Source organism: Trichogramma pretiosum, unplaced genomic scaffold, assembly GCF_000599845.2.
Source record: "Trichogramma pretiosum strain Unisexual culture from Peru unplaced genomic scaffold, Tpre_2.0 scaffold86, whole genome shotgun sequence".
Taxonomy (NCBI): Eukaryota; Metazoa; Arthropoda; class Insecta; order Hymenoptera; family Trichogrammatidae; genus Trichogramma; species Trichogramma pretiosum.
In genome coordinates this window covers 479576-493177 of record NW_019640815.1, presented here as the reverse complement: position 1 = coordinate 493177, position 13602 = coordinate 479576, and the positions used below count along the sequence as shown (strand labels likewise).

The window sequence follows — 13602 nt, the reverse complement described above, 5'->3', positions numbered from 1 at the left end:
CTGTTAGGCCGGACTTTTTCGAAAAATCTCAGTCAACGCAGGACTTGTATATGTAAGGGGTTAGGCGCGTATTAAAGGATGTAACACGACACGAAGGACTAGTCAGACATCGAGAGCCTGCAAGTAGTAGTAGCAGCGGGTGTTGTAGGTTGAGTAGGTATCAGCGCGCGCTCGCTCGCGCGCGTAGGAGGAGTAATATCTGCGCGTCGTCTCTGCCGAGCGAGAGTTTATACCGCACGGACAGCACGGTGCAGTGTGTGTGTATGCTAGAGAGGCACTACCTCTTGCTTCCTCTCTTCTCTCTCTCTCTCTCTACGATTCTACGATGTTATATCTATATGCATGGTACGTTTCGCGCGTACCGAGCAGGCAGCAACACATTCGCGCGCCACCGTGTGTATATATACGTATATATACACATGAATGTCTGTGCGCGCGCCTTGCTGCAGAACGAGAGAAACGGAGATGGAAGAGCGAGAGAATATTACATTATGAACGTGTAGATGTGTGTGCATATAGGTGCGAGTGGGCGTCGCGGACTCACTCTCTCGCTCACTCCTTCGCGTTGCACTTTCTTCTCTCTTAGGCACTACTACTACTACTACTATTTGCATCGGCGCGTCTGCGCCGTAGCTCGCAGTCGCGAAAGTGCACTTTAACTCTTTCTCTCCCTCTCGGCTCTCACTGCTCGCAAGCTCGGCAAGCTTCGTGTCTTCCGGCGTGCTATATGTCATCGCTGCCGCACGCATACACACCCCCAAAAATCTACTCTCTCACACGGAGAGAGATGCACACCACCACCTCCTCCCTTTCCCCTATACGTGTTACTACGTTACCTCGTGCTACCTACCTACCTATATCTATAGACTACCCGACGTTACACAGCTGGTTGTAAGCCAAGGTTGTAAAAGCTCCGGCGTGTGCGCACGGCAAAAGCGCCGCCGACGCCGAGCCGACAACGTGGGAGATGTAACGCGCGCGCAATAAAAGCCGCGCGCACTGCATAGTAGTACCTATATACAGCAGCTGCTGCACATGTACCTCCGCTGCTGTATCCCTTTGCCCTTTGCCCTCCGAAATGTAGCGTATAAGATAGGAGATAAAGCGGCGCGCCAAGTTTCGTCGGAGCGAGCGAGCGAGACAGACGGACGGACGCGATGTAAACAAATCCCCCCACGAGCCGAAGGGGGTGAAGGAAGAGCCCGGCTTACTTCCTATCCTTACTTCCTATTTCGCATAAGAGCATACGTTTTTTTTATTTTATTCGGAGCTGTCTGATAAGGAAACTCGCGCAAGGGTGGCTAGAGAGGCTTCGCGCGCGTTCGACGCGCGGAAGAAGATTTTACATTATTAAAGGCCGTACGGCAACACAGCGCAGTCAAGACGGCGACGACGACGACGACGACGATTAAAAGCGCGCACACATACACACACATCCCACACCCGCATGTCAGATGTGTGTAGTCGTATATACGCGCAAGGGGCTTGGTACAAAATCAATATCTAGGCACTCTCCTAGTAGAGAGAGAGAGAGAGAGAGAGACCTGTGCAGCCGCAACTTTCGCGTGCTCCGTTGCTGCTGCTACTGCTGCTCTACACTAGCCATGTTCTACAGTGGTATTACCCGCACATGTATGTGTGCGAGAGAGAGAAGAGACGCAGAGCAGCAGCAGCAGAGAGCTGCTCTTCAGACTGTGCGAGGCGTATGATTGCGCATATATATAACGCATACGTTTGTGTATACTTGTGTGCGTGTGTGCACACACACAAGCGGAGAATCAAATGTATAATCAATACTTTATGCAAAAGCGATATAAAGTTTATAACGCCCGTCGTCGTGTGTAGCCTAGCTAGGCTAGCGCCTGCACGACACCGACGACCCCTTCTGTATTATACGCTGCGAACGTCGAGAGCTGCTGCCAATCGCGCGACGCCGCCGCCGACGACTTTTGCAGCAGTTCAGCGCTTCTCGTGAGCAGAGCGCAGCAATATTATAGTAGTGCTGCCGATGCGGAGAGAGAGAGAGAGAGACACGTCTTGTGCGAGCGGGGTTGAAAGTTTATTATGTATATATGCGGCAAAACGGGGCGTTGCTATGGTCCGACGACGACGATGAGAACGCTCAAGAATTGATAATAACAATAATAATGACGATGATTTTTATTTAGCTGCGAGGAGGAAGAGGAAGTTTTGCAAATGCTTTATTGGGAAAAAACATCTTACTTGGGGCACAGTGTTCGATGCTGCTACGGATGCGTGAGCTTGATGACTGACGGATTACATAAACTTATTCTATATTAACGTTAAAAATTCAAAATAATCGGGATGATTCTTCGCGGATTCGAATTCACGAGCGTCGCGCGTAACGGATAACTACAGAACGATGCATCATGTAACGACAATATAAAACGCTTACATCGTGGAGAAAAAAACGATTTTGAAGTTTCGCGCGTACACGAGAGCACGTTTTTTTTCTTTTCGTGAACTTTGTAAACTGCCATCAGGACGAGATCAAAGTGCTGTAATGGGCTTAGGCGCAGGACTCGTAGCGCAGCTGGCAGCGCCACGAAATGCCATGTAAAAGCTCGCGAGCGGATGAATTTCGTACTAGATCGATCGGAACTCGATGACACCGGTTAACCGAGGCCTTCTGCGACTTGTTTATATGTGCCCACAGTAGTTTCACAGACAGTTTCTTCTGCATCGAGAATTAAATCGCTTTGACGTAAAAAAACAATCTTGTCATTACGCGCACGAGTGAGTTAAAGCTCTCGTTCACTTTGTTTATAATCCCCAGTTTAAATCGAAGCGATTCAAAATGTCTCAAAGAGGAAACGACGACACTATTGGCTCGGACGGGCCGAGTTTCGTTGGTATTAAATTCTGTCAAGAATGCAACAACATGCTATATCCGAAAGAGGACAAAAATCAAAAAGTCCTTATGTACGGGGTAAGTCTTGTCGATCGTTGTCTTATTTGTACTCGTTAAAAGCTTTAAACTACAGAGTTACTTTTGAGGTTATATTGATATACTGTCTGCATGCTGCAGTGAAATTTCTGTATTCTAATGCTAGAATGTTCTCTATGCAGTAGAGTTATAAGCTCTAATTTAATCAATGATTTTTCAATGTTACAGTGCAGAAATTGCGAGTTCAGAACCCTGGCTGAGAGCAGCTGCATATACGTAAACAAAATTATGCACGAAATTGAGTGAGTATTCAACTTTTCTCTAAAGACTTTAGTAATCAGTATTTATCGGTGTCTAACAATTGTTCCTTTTGTTTCCAGCGAGTTGACTCATATCGTAGCAGATGTGACATCGGATCCAACCTTGCCTAGAACGGAGGAGCATCCATGTCCAAAATGCCAAAACAGAGAGGCTGTATTTTTCCAAGCACAAACCAGACGAGCTGAAGAAGAGATGAGGCTGTATTACGTGTGCACCAATCAACAGTGTACCCATAGATGGACCGAATAATTGATTATGCAGCTGGCGATCGTTGAACACATTTTGAATACACGTTGAATTTGTGTTCCAATTTCTTTTAAAGATTTTTATTTGTAAAAATGACAAGTTGATTATGAAATTTTTTCAAAAGATATTGGAGATTACAAAATGAATTATTCTTAGCTTAGTTACTGTAGAAAAGAATTACACTTGAAATCTATAATTATAGAAAATTAATATCATTTGAGGAAAACCAATAATATTTAATATTTCAATTCAATGATTTGTATGGTCCTTTATTGAACTACATACGAATACATACAAGCTTTCATTGTAATCATTTTTATTTTTTTTCACTTTGATCTCAAATGATTAATTTCTGTTCATTTTTCAATGTGTAAGCTCAAAATGTTTCAGACCATATCAATAAGAATATTTGTAAATAGCTTGTAAGAAAAATCATATATGGACACAATAAAATAAGTTAATTAAAATTATTATTTTATGCAATTATTGAATAACTAATGACTCCATTATGTTAACTTATTAGTAGCAAGAATTCATGTAAAAAAATATTATTATCAGAAAAAAGTAATTTATCTTCTATTAAAGTGAACTATAAGTAATTTATGGCCTCTTCATATCAAAAGCAAAAATAATTCCTTACTATGGAAAATATGATATGAAAGATATCATACAAAGTTTTCAATATAGATTACGGATGAAATCTCAATAAGTATACACCCTTGTCATTGATGAATCAAAAGCCCACTTTTAAGTAATAACTTTAATAATTCAAATTATAAGCAATCTGATAATAATTGTAATTATGAACTTTATTTGAATAAAAGTTTACATCATCAAAAAAACTTATGTAGAAACATCATGTAAAAAACATTAAAAGTAATCACTTTATCAATATTATTGTGTAAAAATTAAAATACACATTGAAACAAAGTTTAAAAATTCTTGTATGCTTGATAAGCATACATCAAGGCGTTAAAAAAAATCTTTATAAAGATTACAACAAAGCATTTAAAAAGTAAATGATTGAAGTTGTAGTTTATCGTTTTCGATTCCATGAGTAGACGGTGCTCGCAGGAATCCCAAATGTCCTGGCGGCCTGAGCTCCTGACATGCCGCTAGACATAGCGCTCAAAACTGCCGATCGTTCACCCGATGAATACGATCTTCTGCCACCTCCTGGGGGATAAAATGCATTGGGAAGTATACGATTCCGCGGCGTCTCTCAGTATTCAATGTGAGCGTCCAATAAAAACTAGGAGGATATTCCTCTTATGTAAATTAACATTGAATCCATAGAGACGCTGCAGAATCATATACTTCTCAATAAAAGTAATGTGCAAATTTAATTACATTAAATATCAGTGTTACAAAAATAAATTAGTAATAATCCCAATTAATTAATCAACAAATTCTCTATAGTAGTTAGAATAAAGAAATGAGGGAATGTTAAAGAAATGAGAGATTTGGTTTTCAGAGCGATAGGTTTACTTAAATATTTGATAATTTTCAAAATAAGGATTAGGTGTTGCCGAAGCAAGGATTTTTAGTAATCGAGACCTGAAAATGCATACTTGCATAACTTTTCACTTACCAGACCAATTTTCAAAAGACGGAGAAAAGCGGTGGTGCCCTACGTATTATTAATAAGAATAACGGTACCAAATTTTAGTGAATTCCATTCATTAGTTTTTTCCGAAAAACGGGATCGAAATTTTTAATCCTATTTTAGGTGTAACATTTCGGAAAAATTAATGAAAGAAATGCAATTAAATTTGGTAAATTTATTATTAGTAATAATAAGGAGGACTCCTAGAAGCGTTTTTTGAAAATTAGTCTAGGTGAAAAGTTATGCAAGAATGCATTTTCAGGGCTCGATTAGTAAGAAACTCGACTGCGCCTTCGTCTCAATGAAGATTCAAAACAAGCGCTACGACCGATTTCGAATTTTCTCGTCCAAAAAAGGTTACAGGCTTTTTTCTATTCTTTTCCATTTTCGACCGTCGTGATCCGAGCATAATGACGTGAACACGTGTTTAATTGCAGTAGTGAGATTTAAATTACTTTCACTACTGTGTTTAGTTTTGTTTCAAGAAGAAGTCAGTAGTAATGACTAGTGATTAGTCGAGTGATTTATTACGTTAATTAGTGAGATAAGAAAACCACAAATCAAAATGGCCTTCCAAACATTATCACCCGAGCAAAAGCTCGAGCAAGAAAAATTCATGGATAATATAAATTACAAAGGACCAGAAAAGGTTTTTGTCGATTGGTTTCACGATAGACTTACAGTGAAGTTTCATGGTGCTCAGAACATGTGTAAGAAGCTTCTGCTAGTGAACACGTGGGAGGCAATTCAAAAAGATTCGCTCGCAAAAGTGATAGAAGCGAGAGCCTCAGTGGAAAGAGATTGCGAGAATTCGGATATCCTACCGAGTTTCGAACACAGTGAGAAGATTAAAATGTTTCAACATTGGGAAGAGCATTTGATGGTCATTACGAGCGCCATCAGACAATACAAGGGTGATGTCGAACGAGTGACAGTGGGTCGCGCCCGGGACCCTTTAAAAGCCATCAGAGAGCCAGTCGAGTACAGGCAACAGGTTTACGAGATACGGAACGAAGCCGTTCGTAAGTACGTCGAGGAAGTGCACGCCCAGCGTTATGCTGCTACAGCTCAAGCCACGAGCGAGCACGAGCCTATGAGCCAAGATCAATTGGACTGGATGGAGGATTTCGGTATGGACGAGGACGACACCGATTCCGATTCCGATGAAAAAAATCCTTCGACTGAGGAGCAAGCCATGGACGTGGACGAGAATTAAAGGAAACACTTCAGCTCAGAAGCTAATCACAAAATTGGATAAAACTCCGAGCCAGCATTTGTAAGACTTAGAAATATATTTTCATATATAAAAAAAAAAAAAAAAAAAAAAGATATATATATTCATGTATTTATAAATATATAAAGAAGGAAGATTTGTAAATAAAATTGTAAATATTTGATTGTAAATAGTACTTATACAAAAAAATAAATCAACTGTGTAAAATAAAAATTTCCTGTTCTTATTTTACCTAATTTTGATATTGTAATAATATTCACTCACAAACACATACAACCCATGACAAAATGCATGTGGGATAGAAGTTTGAATTTATAAGAAACATATTTTTTGATACTTTACTATGCGCGTCTAAATTCACGCAAGATCCTACTACAATAAGAAAAGTTGTGTCCGACCGTAAAGTTCGAAAAAATCAAACTGGAGTCAATGTCTTTAAAACTTTTCATACAGCCAAGACAGTACGAAATTGAAGTTATCATGTTCATTTGCATTGCAAATGCAGTTTATATGCATTTATAAAAACTCTGATACTAAATCGGTATTTTTTATAACACTGTATTTTCTATAATATCAATGCTTTCATTACCTGAAGATCCATATGAAGCATTTGAAGCTCCGTACGAAATATTCGACGAACCATAAGAGGTATTTGATTGGCGGCTGTAATTCGTTGTAGGGGCTGCTGGCACAGAATTTTTCCATGAATAAACAGTACTTGGAGGAATTCCATAAGTCCTAGCAGCTTCAGCTCCACTCATACCATTAGCAATGGCATTGACGACAGTTTGACGCTCACTTGGTGTGTACGAACGTCTTCCAGATGCTATTTAAAGATGAAAAATTGATAAATATTAACATTAAAACTCTAAGACCCAAAAAGTAAATAAAAATTGTCACATTACCAGAAGAATATGAGGTATCCACAGATGAACTTATAGAAGTTCTTCTACTTGCATCCGGGCTTTCTGACTTCTTAATCCAAGAGTAAACTGTACTTGATGGTATATCATATTTTCTTGAAGCTTCCGCACCAGTCATGCCATTGTTGACTGCATTCACTACACTTTGTTTTTCAGCAGTTGAGTACGATCGTCTAGAACTGCCTATAAAAAAAAGGTAGCATTTAAATTTAAACATTTCTCATAAAAAAATAGCTGTTTTTTACTTGATGGAGGCGATTCGACAAGTGCAGAGCTTTTACTGGTGCTCAAGTAGTCATCTGATTTCCTCACCCAAGAATAAACTGTACTCTGAGGTATATCATATTTCCTGGAAGCTTCTGCACCAGACATTCCTCTACTAACAGCGTCTAATACCTTTTGGCGATCTGCATCTGAATAAGATCTTCTAGTAGTACCTATGACATAATTAAGAAAGTTTATATGTGAAATTAGATATTCTTTATTATATTTGAAAATCTAGTTTTTACTTGAAGGAGATGGAGATGAGCTTATGACTGCAGAGCTTTTACTGGTATCTAAGGTGTCTGATTTCTTCATCCAAGAATATAGTGTACTCTTAGGTATATCAAATTTTATGGCAGCCTCTGCGACGGACATTCCACTCTGGACAGCTCTAACAACTTTTTGACGATCTCCGTCTGAGTAAGATCTTCGTGTAGTTCCTTTAATGTAATGAAAGAATGTTCGTATGTAAATTTAAATATTCTCAACATTCGAATATCCATTCATTACCTGATGAAGATTCATTCAGAACTGCAGAGTTTTTACTTGTATTTAGTCCTTCATATTTGTTTAACCACGAGTAAACTGTACTTTTTGGTATTCCAAATAGTCTCGAAGCCTGTGCACCTGACATTCCACGATTCACAGCATCCAGTACATTTTGGCGTTCACTACTTCCATATGATCGTCGAGGGGAACCTGTTACCAATAGTGTTTATTTACAAAGATTTTTCATTAATGTTATAACCATAAGAATTGATACAAAATTCTTAATTTAGAATTATTAAAATTTGTTGATTGATAAAAGAAATCCATAAATCTCAAACAATCATAATTAAACATACCTTCACTTTTTTCCTGTAAAAGTTTTCCCCAATCAAAAATAATCATGGGAGGAGTATCAAATGCTTTTGCTACATTTGAGCAAAAGCTAGAAACATCTGGGTTCTTTTCAGGATATTGATCAAATGAATTTGATCTTGAATCATTATGCTCATTCTCTGAGGTAAGTTCTTGAAAAATTTCATTATCCTTTTCGTTGGTCAACATAGATTGTACTGATAAATCACGAATCTATAAAATCAAAAAATGTTAGCTTATCATTCATATTTAAAGTTGAAATAAATTCTGATAACTTACGAATAATTGATCAGCAATCTCTACGACCCTTTGAACATCAGATTTTCTTACTTTGATTCTACCATTGTACATCAAATCAATTACAGCTTCCAATTCTCGTTTTTTTGTACCGAGAAGGAAGATAACTGGATCTTTGCACGAATCAGACAAAACATTTTTCACGTAATCGCTACATGCAGTCACAACAGCTTTATGGCATTTGAAGGAGCCATCGTCACAGGCCAAAGTCATATCGATCATCTCTTCGTTGTCGTACAGGACAACGAGTGCTTTCTTGAGATCTGCATTTTCGGAATTTTTTGAGACACAAGTTATCCTATAGATATCATCATAATCATCTGCATTGACCTAAAATTCAATTTAGTCTCATAACAGTACGAACAGCAGGTAAGATCGAAAGAAATTTACCTTGTCCTCAGATTTTTCTTTCGTATTCTTCCATTGCAAGCCACGAATCTGCAGAGGTTCGACGGCCTTGTAAAAGTGCTTCAGCTTCGACAGCTCGATATCGACCTCGCCGTGATACATGAAGTGCGCGACGGCCTGGAGCTCGTCGTGCTTGGCCCCGGGCACGTAGAAGAACGGATGCGCGCAGGGATTGCGTCCGAGGAGCTCCATGAGGTGGGCGCTTCGCGCCGCCAGGATGCCCTTGTGACAGCCGACCGCGCCGAACTCGCAGCACAGGGTCGCGCTGGGCTCGGACTCGCGCAGCAGCTTCATGATGGCCTCCTTGGAGTACGGGTCCTCCTTGAGCTGGATGCGTTTCACCAGGTCGTGTTGCTGCGTTTCTTCCGACATTCTTGATGGTCGTCGAGCTGTGCCGAGAGAAAGTCGACGGTTATTGTATTAGTATTCAAACACTACCTGCTGGCAAAAACGTAGGTAGGTATTGTTGTAAATGTAAACAAGTGCCGATCGTTGTGTTATTGACTCTGAAACGCGAGCGCGAAGAGCGTCGAGTTACTCGAACGAGACGAAGGGAGCAAAAGAATTGCGCGCCAACTCGCGCTTGAACTTCAACTAATAGCACTAAATCTTATCGATTTTATGACAAACGAATGCAAAAATAATGTGAACGAAAAAAATAAGTATTATCGCATTGCGTTAATAAGTTCTCCTTATCTTAAACAAGTTCAACACTATCTCGACGATCGAAAATGAACTAATCAGATCAGAATTGAAAATAAATGCTTACATCAGAGTAGCGTCTTGACCGAAACAAAACTCTTTCGAGTATCAACTCACTCTAATAATGTAAAACAAAAATCACTTCGTCGTTCGCAGGAGAAATGCAGGAGCGAGGTTTGCGTTGTTGTTACCGCTACGACTGCCCCGAACGCAATAAAAATGAACCGGTTTCGACTCGACGCCGCAGCCGCTAGAGACTGCGGTGTATACTGCGAATCCTCGACTTTGACTTCTGCAGAACGATTGGCTTTATGTATACAAAAATGTTGTCCTATAGATGTATGTGTGCATGTGTGTTAGTCGCGTGTTAGTCGTGATAGCGTCGATGGCTTTGCTGCGAACTGCGATCCATGCATTTATATCGATACGTCGTCGATATCAAAGAACTTCTTTAATTTCTGAAAATGATTCTCGCCTGTCATGAAAGCATAATTTTATGGAACGACTGAGAATACTAAAAAAATTCACGTTTTTTACTGATTTTAACAGAAATAAAAATTAACAACGATATTCCATCAGTTGCTCATTAATAAATTAAAAAACACATCTATCTATTACAGATAAGATAACTTAAATATATTATTATATGTTACAATAAATGTATGATCTATACGAGGTCTTTGATGATTCACTACGACAAAACTTAAACTTTATAATAATGAATAAAAAATGTTTAACTGCTCGACTCGTACACGATTCCTGAGCTTTCAATCGGCTCGAATATACACCAACAACTAACTGCAGCGGTCAAGTGTTCAGCTGCTTTTTATACATTTTCAAAATCGTTGAACTTGCAGTTTTTCGATCTGAGCGGCTAATTCCTCGATATTGCAACGTGCATTGTAAAGTTGCAATTTTTCTTCGCGTGAGTGTGCATTTTCAAAGTCATCATTCGTTTCAACATTTAATTTTTCCAGAAGTGAATAATTTTCATCATATCGCTACGAGCTGTGTTTTCAAGTATTTAATTTTGAAAAATGTGCTACTGTTATTAAAGCTACACCTTTCAGGTGTACAGGTCGAATTAAATCCAACTCAATGTTTATTCGGTTCAAAAATGCGAGATTATCGGGTACATTCAAATGACTTTCGAATTCTCGATTATAAAGTCGGTAAGGAATTCGACCCTTTGTAATCTTCATTGTCATCGAGGCCAAAAGTCAAATCACCGTCGTCGTGTGTTTACATCCTCTCGCGCGACATCGATTCTTTACATATAAAATTTCGGAGTCGCAGAAATCAAAAAATCCCTAGTCGACGTCGTCGTCATCGTCGCGCTAAAAAAGTACGCACGCGTGCGAATCTTCATCCGCAAGGTCGCCGAAATCCCCATACATATGACGCGCGAGCGCCCGCGAAACCTTCTCGAAGTGTCCCGATTTTTCCGAGCTCTCTAGCTCTCGCCAGAAAGTGCTATATAAACGTAGTATAGGTAGCAGCAGTACCATAGCTCATCGCATTCGCTCCGCGCTGATGTAGTGCACAAATACACTGACGCAATACCTTAACCTAGAGTCAAAAGCATAGAGAGAGACAGAGCTCAATTTGGCGTCCGCTATATATTGCGCGATTATCGTAAATAATCTGCACTCTGCAGCTGAGAAAAGTCGACTACTACTACTACTACGGAACTTCATAAGAAGCGCCAATACTACTCTACAGCTTGTTCCAAATTTGGTCGAAGAAGTCGAGCGTGCGTCGTGTGAGTGTGTATAAGAGTCATACGCACTTGGGTGCACTCGTATACACATATTTTTAAAACAGGTGGGCCTAACTCTTCTTGTCTCCTCTCTGTATGTGTAGTGAGTGCGTGTGATTGAAAATTTCTTCTGCTCGACCGCGAGACGCGCTGCTGAGTGACGAATACGAATAGTTTTTTTTTTTCCTCCTTATTCTCTCTCTCGCCCGTCTCTGTATTATATCTCTCTGTGTGTTTACTCGTGCACGATTATTTTGTTGACTGATATCTGATATTTATCTTCTGTCTCTATTTTTCCATGATGGGCAGTACGTTTTCGAGCGAGACGAGATCCTCATCATCCGACATGGACAAGTAAGTTGACTTTACTGTTTTTTGCGACAATTTTGTGTGATTATTTTTGGATCCCAAATAGATGAGGCAATCGCTATAACCTAACTAACTGTGTGTGTGTGTTTATTTTTTTTCTTGCCTGCGCCTCTCTCTGCGTTCATTCAGAGATCAGAAGAAAAGCCAAGAAGCTCCCAACAGCAGTGTGGCTAGACCACTGTCAATAGAAGCACCTTCTCAGTCTTCTCAGCAGCCAGAAGTCATGCCCAATCAACCGAGACAGCCCAGAGACCTGCAGGGTCTGCTGAGGTTTGCCATGGAGGCAACCAAGTCAGAGGACGCACCTCATCAGTCACACTTCCAACCCATGGATGAGGAGGTAAATAAATCTATTGCTTACCATTGTTATAACTTTTTTTATATAAAGTTATTATATATCATTGTTATAATTTAATTTTTAGAGAAAGAAGTTCCTTGAGGAAACTCTCACATCGATGACTGTGAATGTGATACAGGAAATACAAAATTATGTAAAACTTTTGCAAAATGTATATAATCTCTCTGACGAAGATGATCCTTCACAATATGAGGCAGCCTTAGACAGAATCACAGAATATTGTGATAACACAGATACCGCTAATGATTTCTACAAAATTGGTGGTTTCTCTATATTTGCTGGATGTTTTAATTCTCCCCACAGTGGAATCAGAGCTAAAGCGGCCAATCTCATAGCTGAAATAACTCAAAATAATCCTTACTGTCAAGACAAAATAATGGAAGCTGGATATATTCCAATTCTTCTTGGAATGGTGGATAATGATCCTTCAGATATAGTTAGGGTTAAATCGTTGTACGCAATTTCTTGTAAGTAGCTAAAATTCAAAATTATGCAAAGTATAAAGAACAAATGTTTGACTTTGTAATTATCATTTTAGGTATCATCAGAGGACACTCTGTAGGGCTAATGCATATGGAAATCAATGATGGATACTCAGTTCTCATCAGAGCTTTGCAAAGTCCTATTGAAAAGTTACAAATTAAGTCAGCATTTTTATTGTCGTCATTGTGCACCAAGGACAAACAGACAGACTTAAGATTAACATTTATTAAAATGGGTCTAATTGAACAAGCAGCTGGTCTGCTTGCTATGAGTAGTTTACTTCCAGAAACAAGGTATTTAGAAAATTCATTATTCACAAAATACAATGGTTAACTTGAAAAGTTTTCACAATAATTTATTTTAATTTCCAGGGAACAACTACTAAGTGTAATTCATGGTTTGACCAGTGATAATTATTATCCAGCATTAAAAGAGTGCCGCAGACCTGAATTATGTTTAAAACAAACTTTAGACAGGCATTTGAGGGAATCAAGAGAAGAACAAGACGTAGACAGAGAACAAATGTGCAAAGAAATTTTAGACAAAGTTTTTGCTGACCAAGGTGATGATCAAGAAAGATAAAAAACATCTACAAATATAATAGTTAAATTGTTAAACTTTTATTTCACAAAAGAGTCTGTTTTAACTAAATTTTTTTAAGTTTTGATTAGAAGATTATATTGTTTTTAAAAGAATAACTTTTTTTAAATCTGTGAAATGGCAAACAAAAAAGAAGAAAAGAAAATTGTCAATTGTTCAAAATCAAAAATACATTGACGTATATATTTATATGTGTATATTTCCATGTGTATATCTTGTGCATAATAACAAAACGAGCTCAAATAGCAAAATTATCGAAATGA

The 13602-nt window shown here is 38.9% G+C and overlaps 3 protein-coding genes across 7 annotated transcripts; 2 read left to right on the top strand and 1 right to left on the bottom strand.

Moving 5' to 3' along the window:
- Positions 1-2562: 2562 nt before the first annotated feature.
- On the top strand, positions 2563-3942 carry LOC106657572 (DNA-directed RNA polymerase II subunit RPB9). The gene is made up of 3 exons (XM_014379162.2): positions 2563-2950; positions 3137-3210; positions 3289-3942. The coding sequence occupies exons 1-3, from the start codon at positions 2819-2821 to the stop codon at positions 3476-3478; spliced, it is 396 nt and encodes a 131-aa protein (XP_014234648.1). The 5' UTR covers positions 2563-2818; the 3' UTR covers positions 3479-3942.
- Positions 3943-4263: 321 nt separating this feature from the next.
- LOC106657569 lies at positions 4264-10329 on the bottom strand. Of its 4 annotated transcripts, none has more exons than XM_014379157.2 (10): positions 9838-10324; positions 9051-9506; positions 8643-8990; positions 8348-8576; positions 8013-8201; positions 7748-7942; positions 7484-7675; positions 7221-7421; positions 6905-7141; positions 4264-4651 (listed from the first exon to the last, which is right to left on the bottom strand). In XM_014379157.2, the coding sequence occupies exons 2-10, from the start codon at positions 9438-9440 to the stop codon at positions 4512-4514; spliced, it is 2121 nt and encodes a 706-aa protein (XP_014234643.1). In that variant the 5' UTR covers positions 9441-9506; positions 9838-10324; the 3' UTR covers positions 4264-4511. The 4 variants fall into 4 exon arrangements, with proteins under 4 accessions (XP_014234643.1, XP_014234644.1, XP_014234642.1 ...); XM_014379158.2 differs by having other exon boundaries at positions 9051-9457; positions 9888-10324; XM_014379156.2 differs by having other exon boundaries at positions 9051-9457; positions 9838-10322.
- Positions 10330-10883: 554 nt separating this feature from the next.
- LOC106657571 (hsp70-binding protein 1) lies at positions 10884-13427 on the top strand. 2 transcript variants are annotated; one of them, XM_014379160.2, is made up of 6 exons: positions 10884-11594; positions 11839-11883; positions 12028-12238; positions 12321-12723; positions 12795-13032; positions 13111-13427. In XM_014379160.2, the coding sequence occupies exons 2-6, from the start codon at positions 11876-11878 to the stop codon at positions 13319-13321; spliced, it is 1071 nt and encodes a 356-aa protein (XP_014234646.1). In that variant the 5' UTR covers positions 10884-11594; positions 11839-11875; the 3' UTR covers positions 13322-13427. The 2 variants fall into 2 exon arrangements, with proteins under 2 accessions (XP_014234646.1, XP_014234645.1); XM_014379159.2 differs by lacking the exon at positions 10884-11594 and having other exon boundaries at positions 11614-11883.
- Positions 13428-13602: the final 175 nt, after the last annotated feature.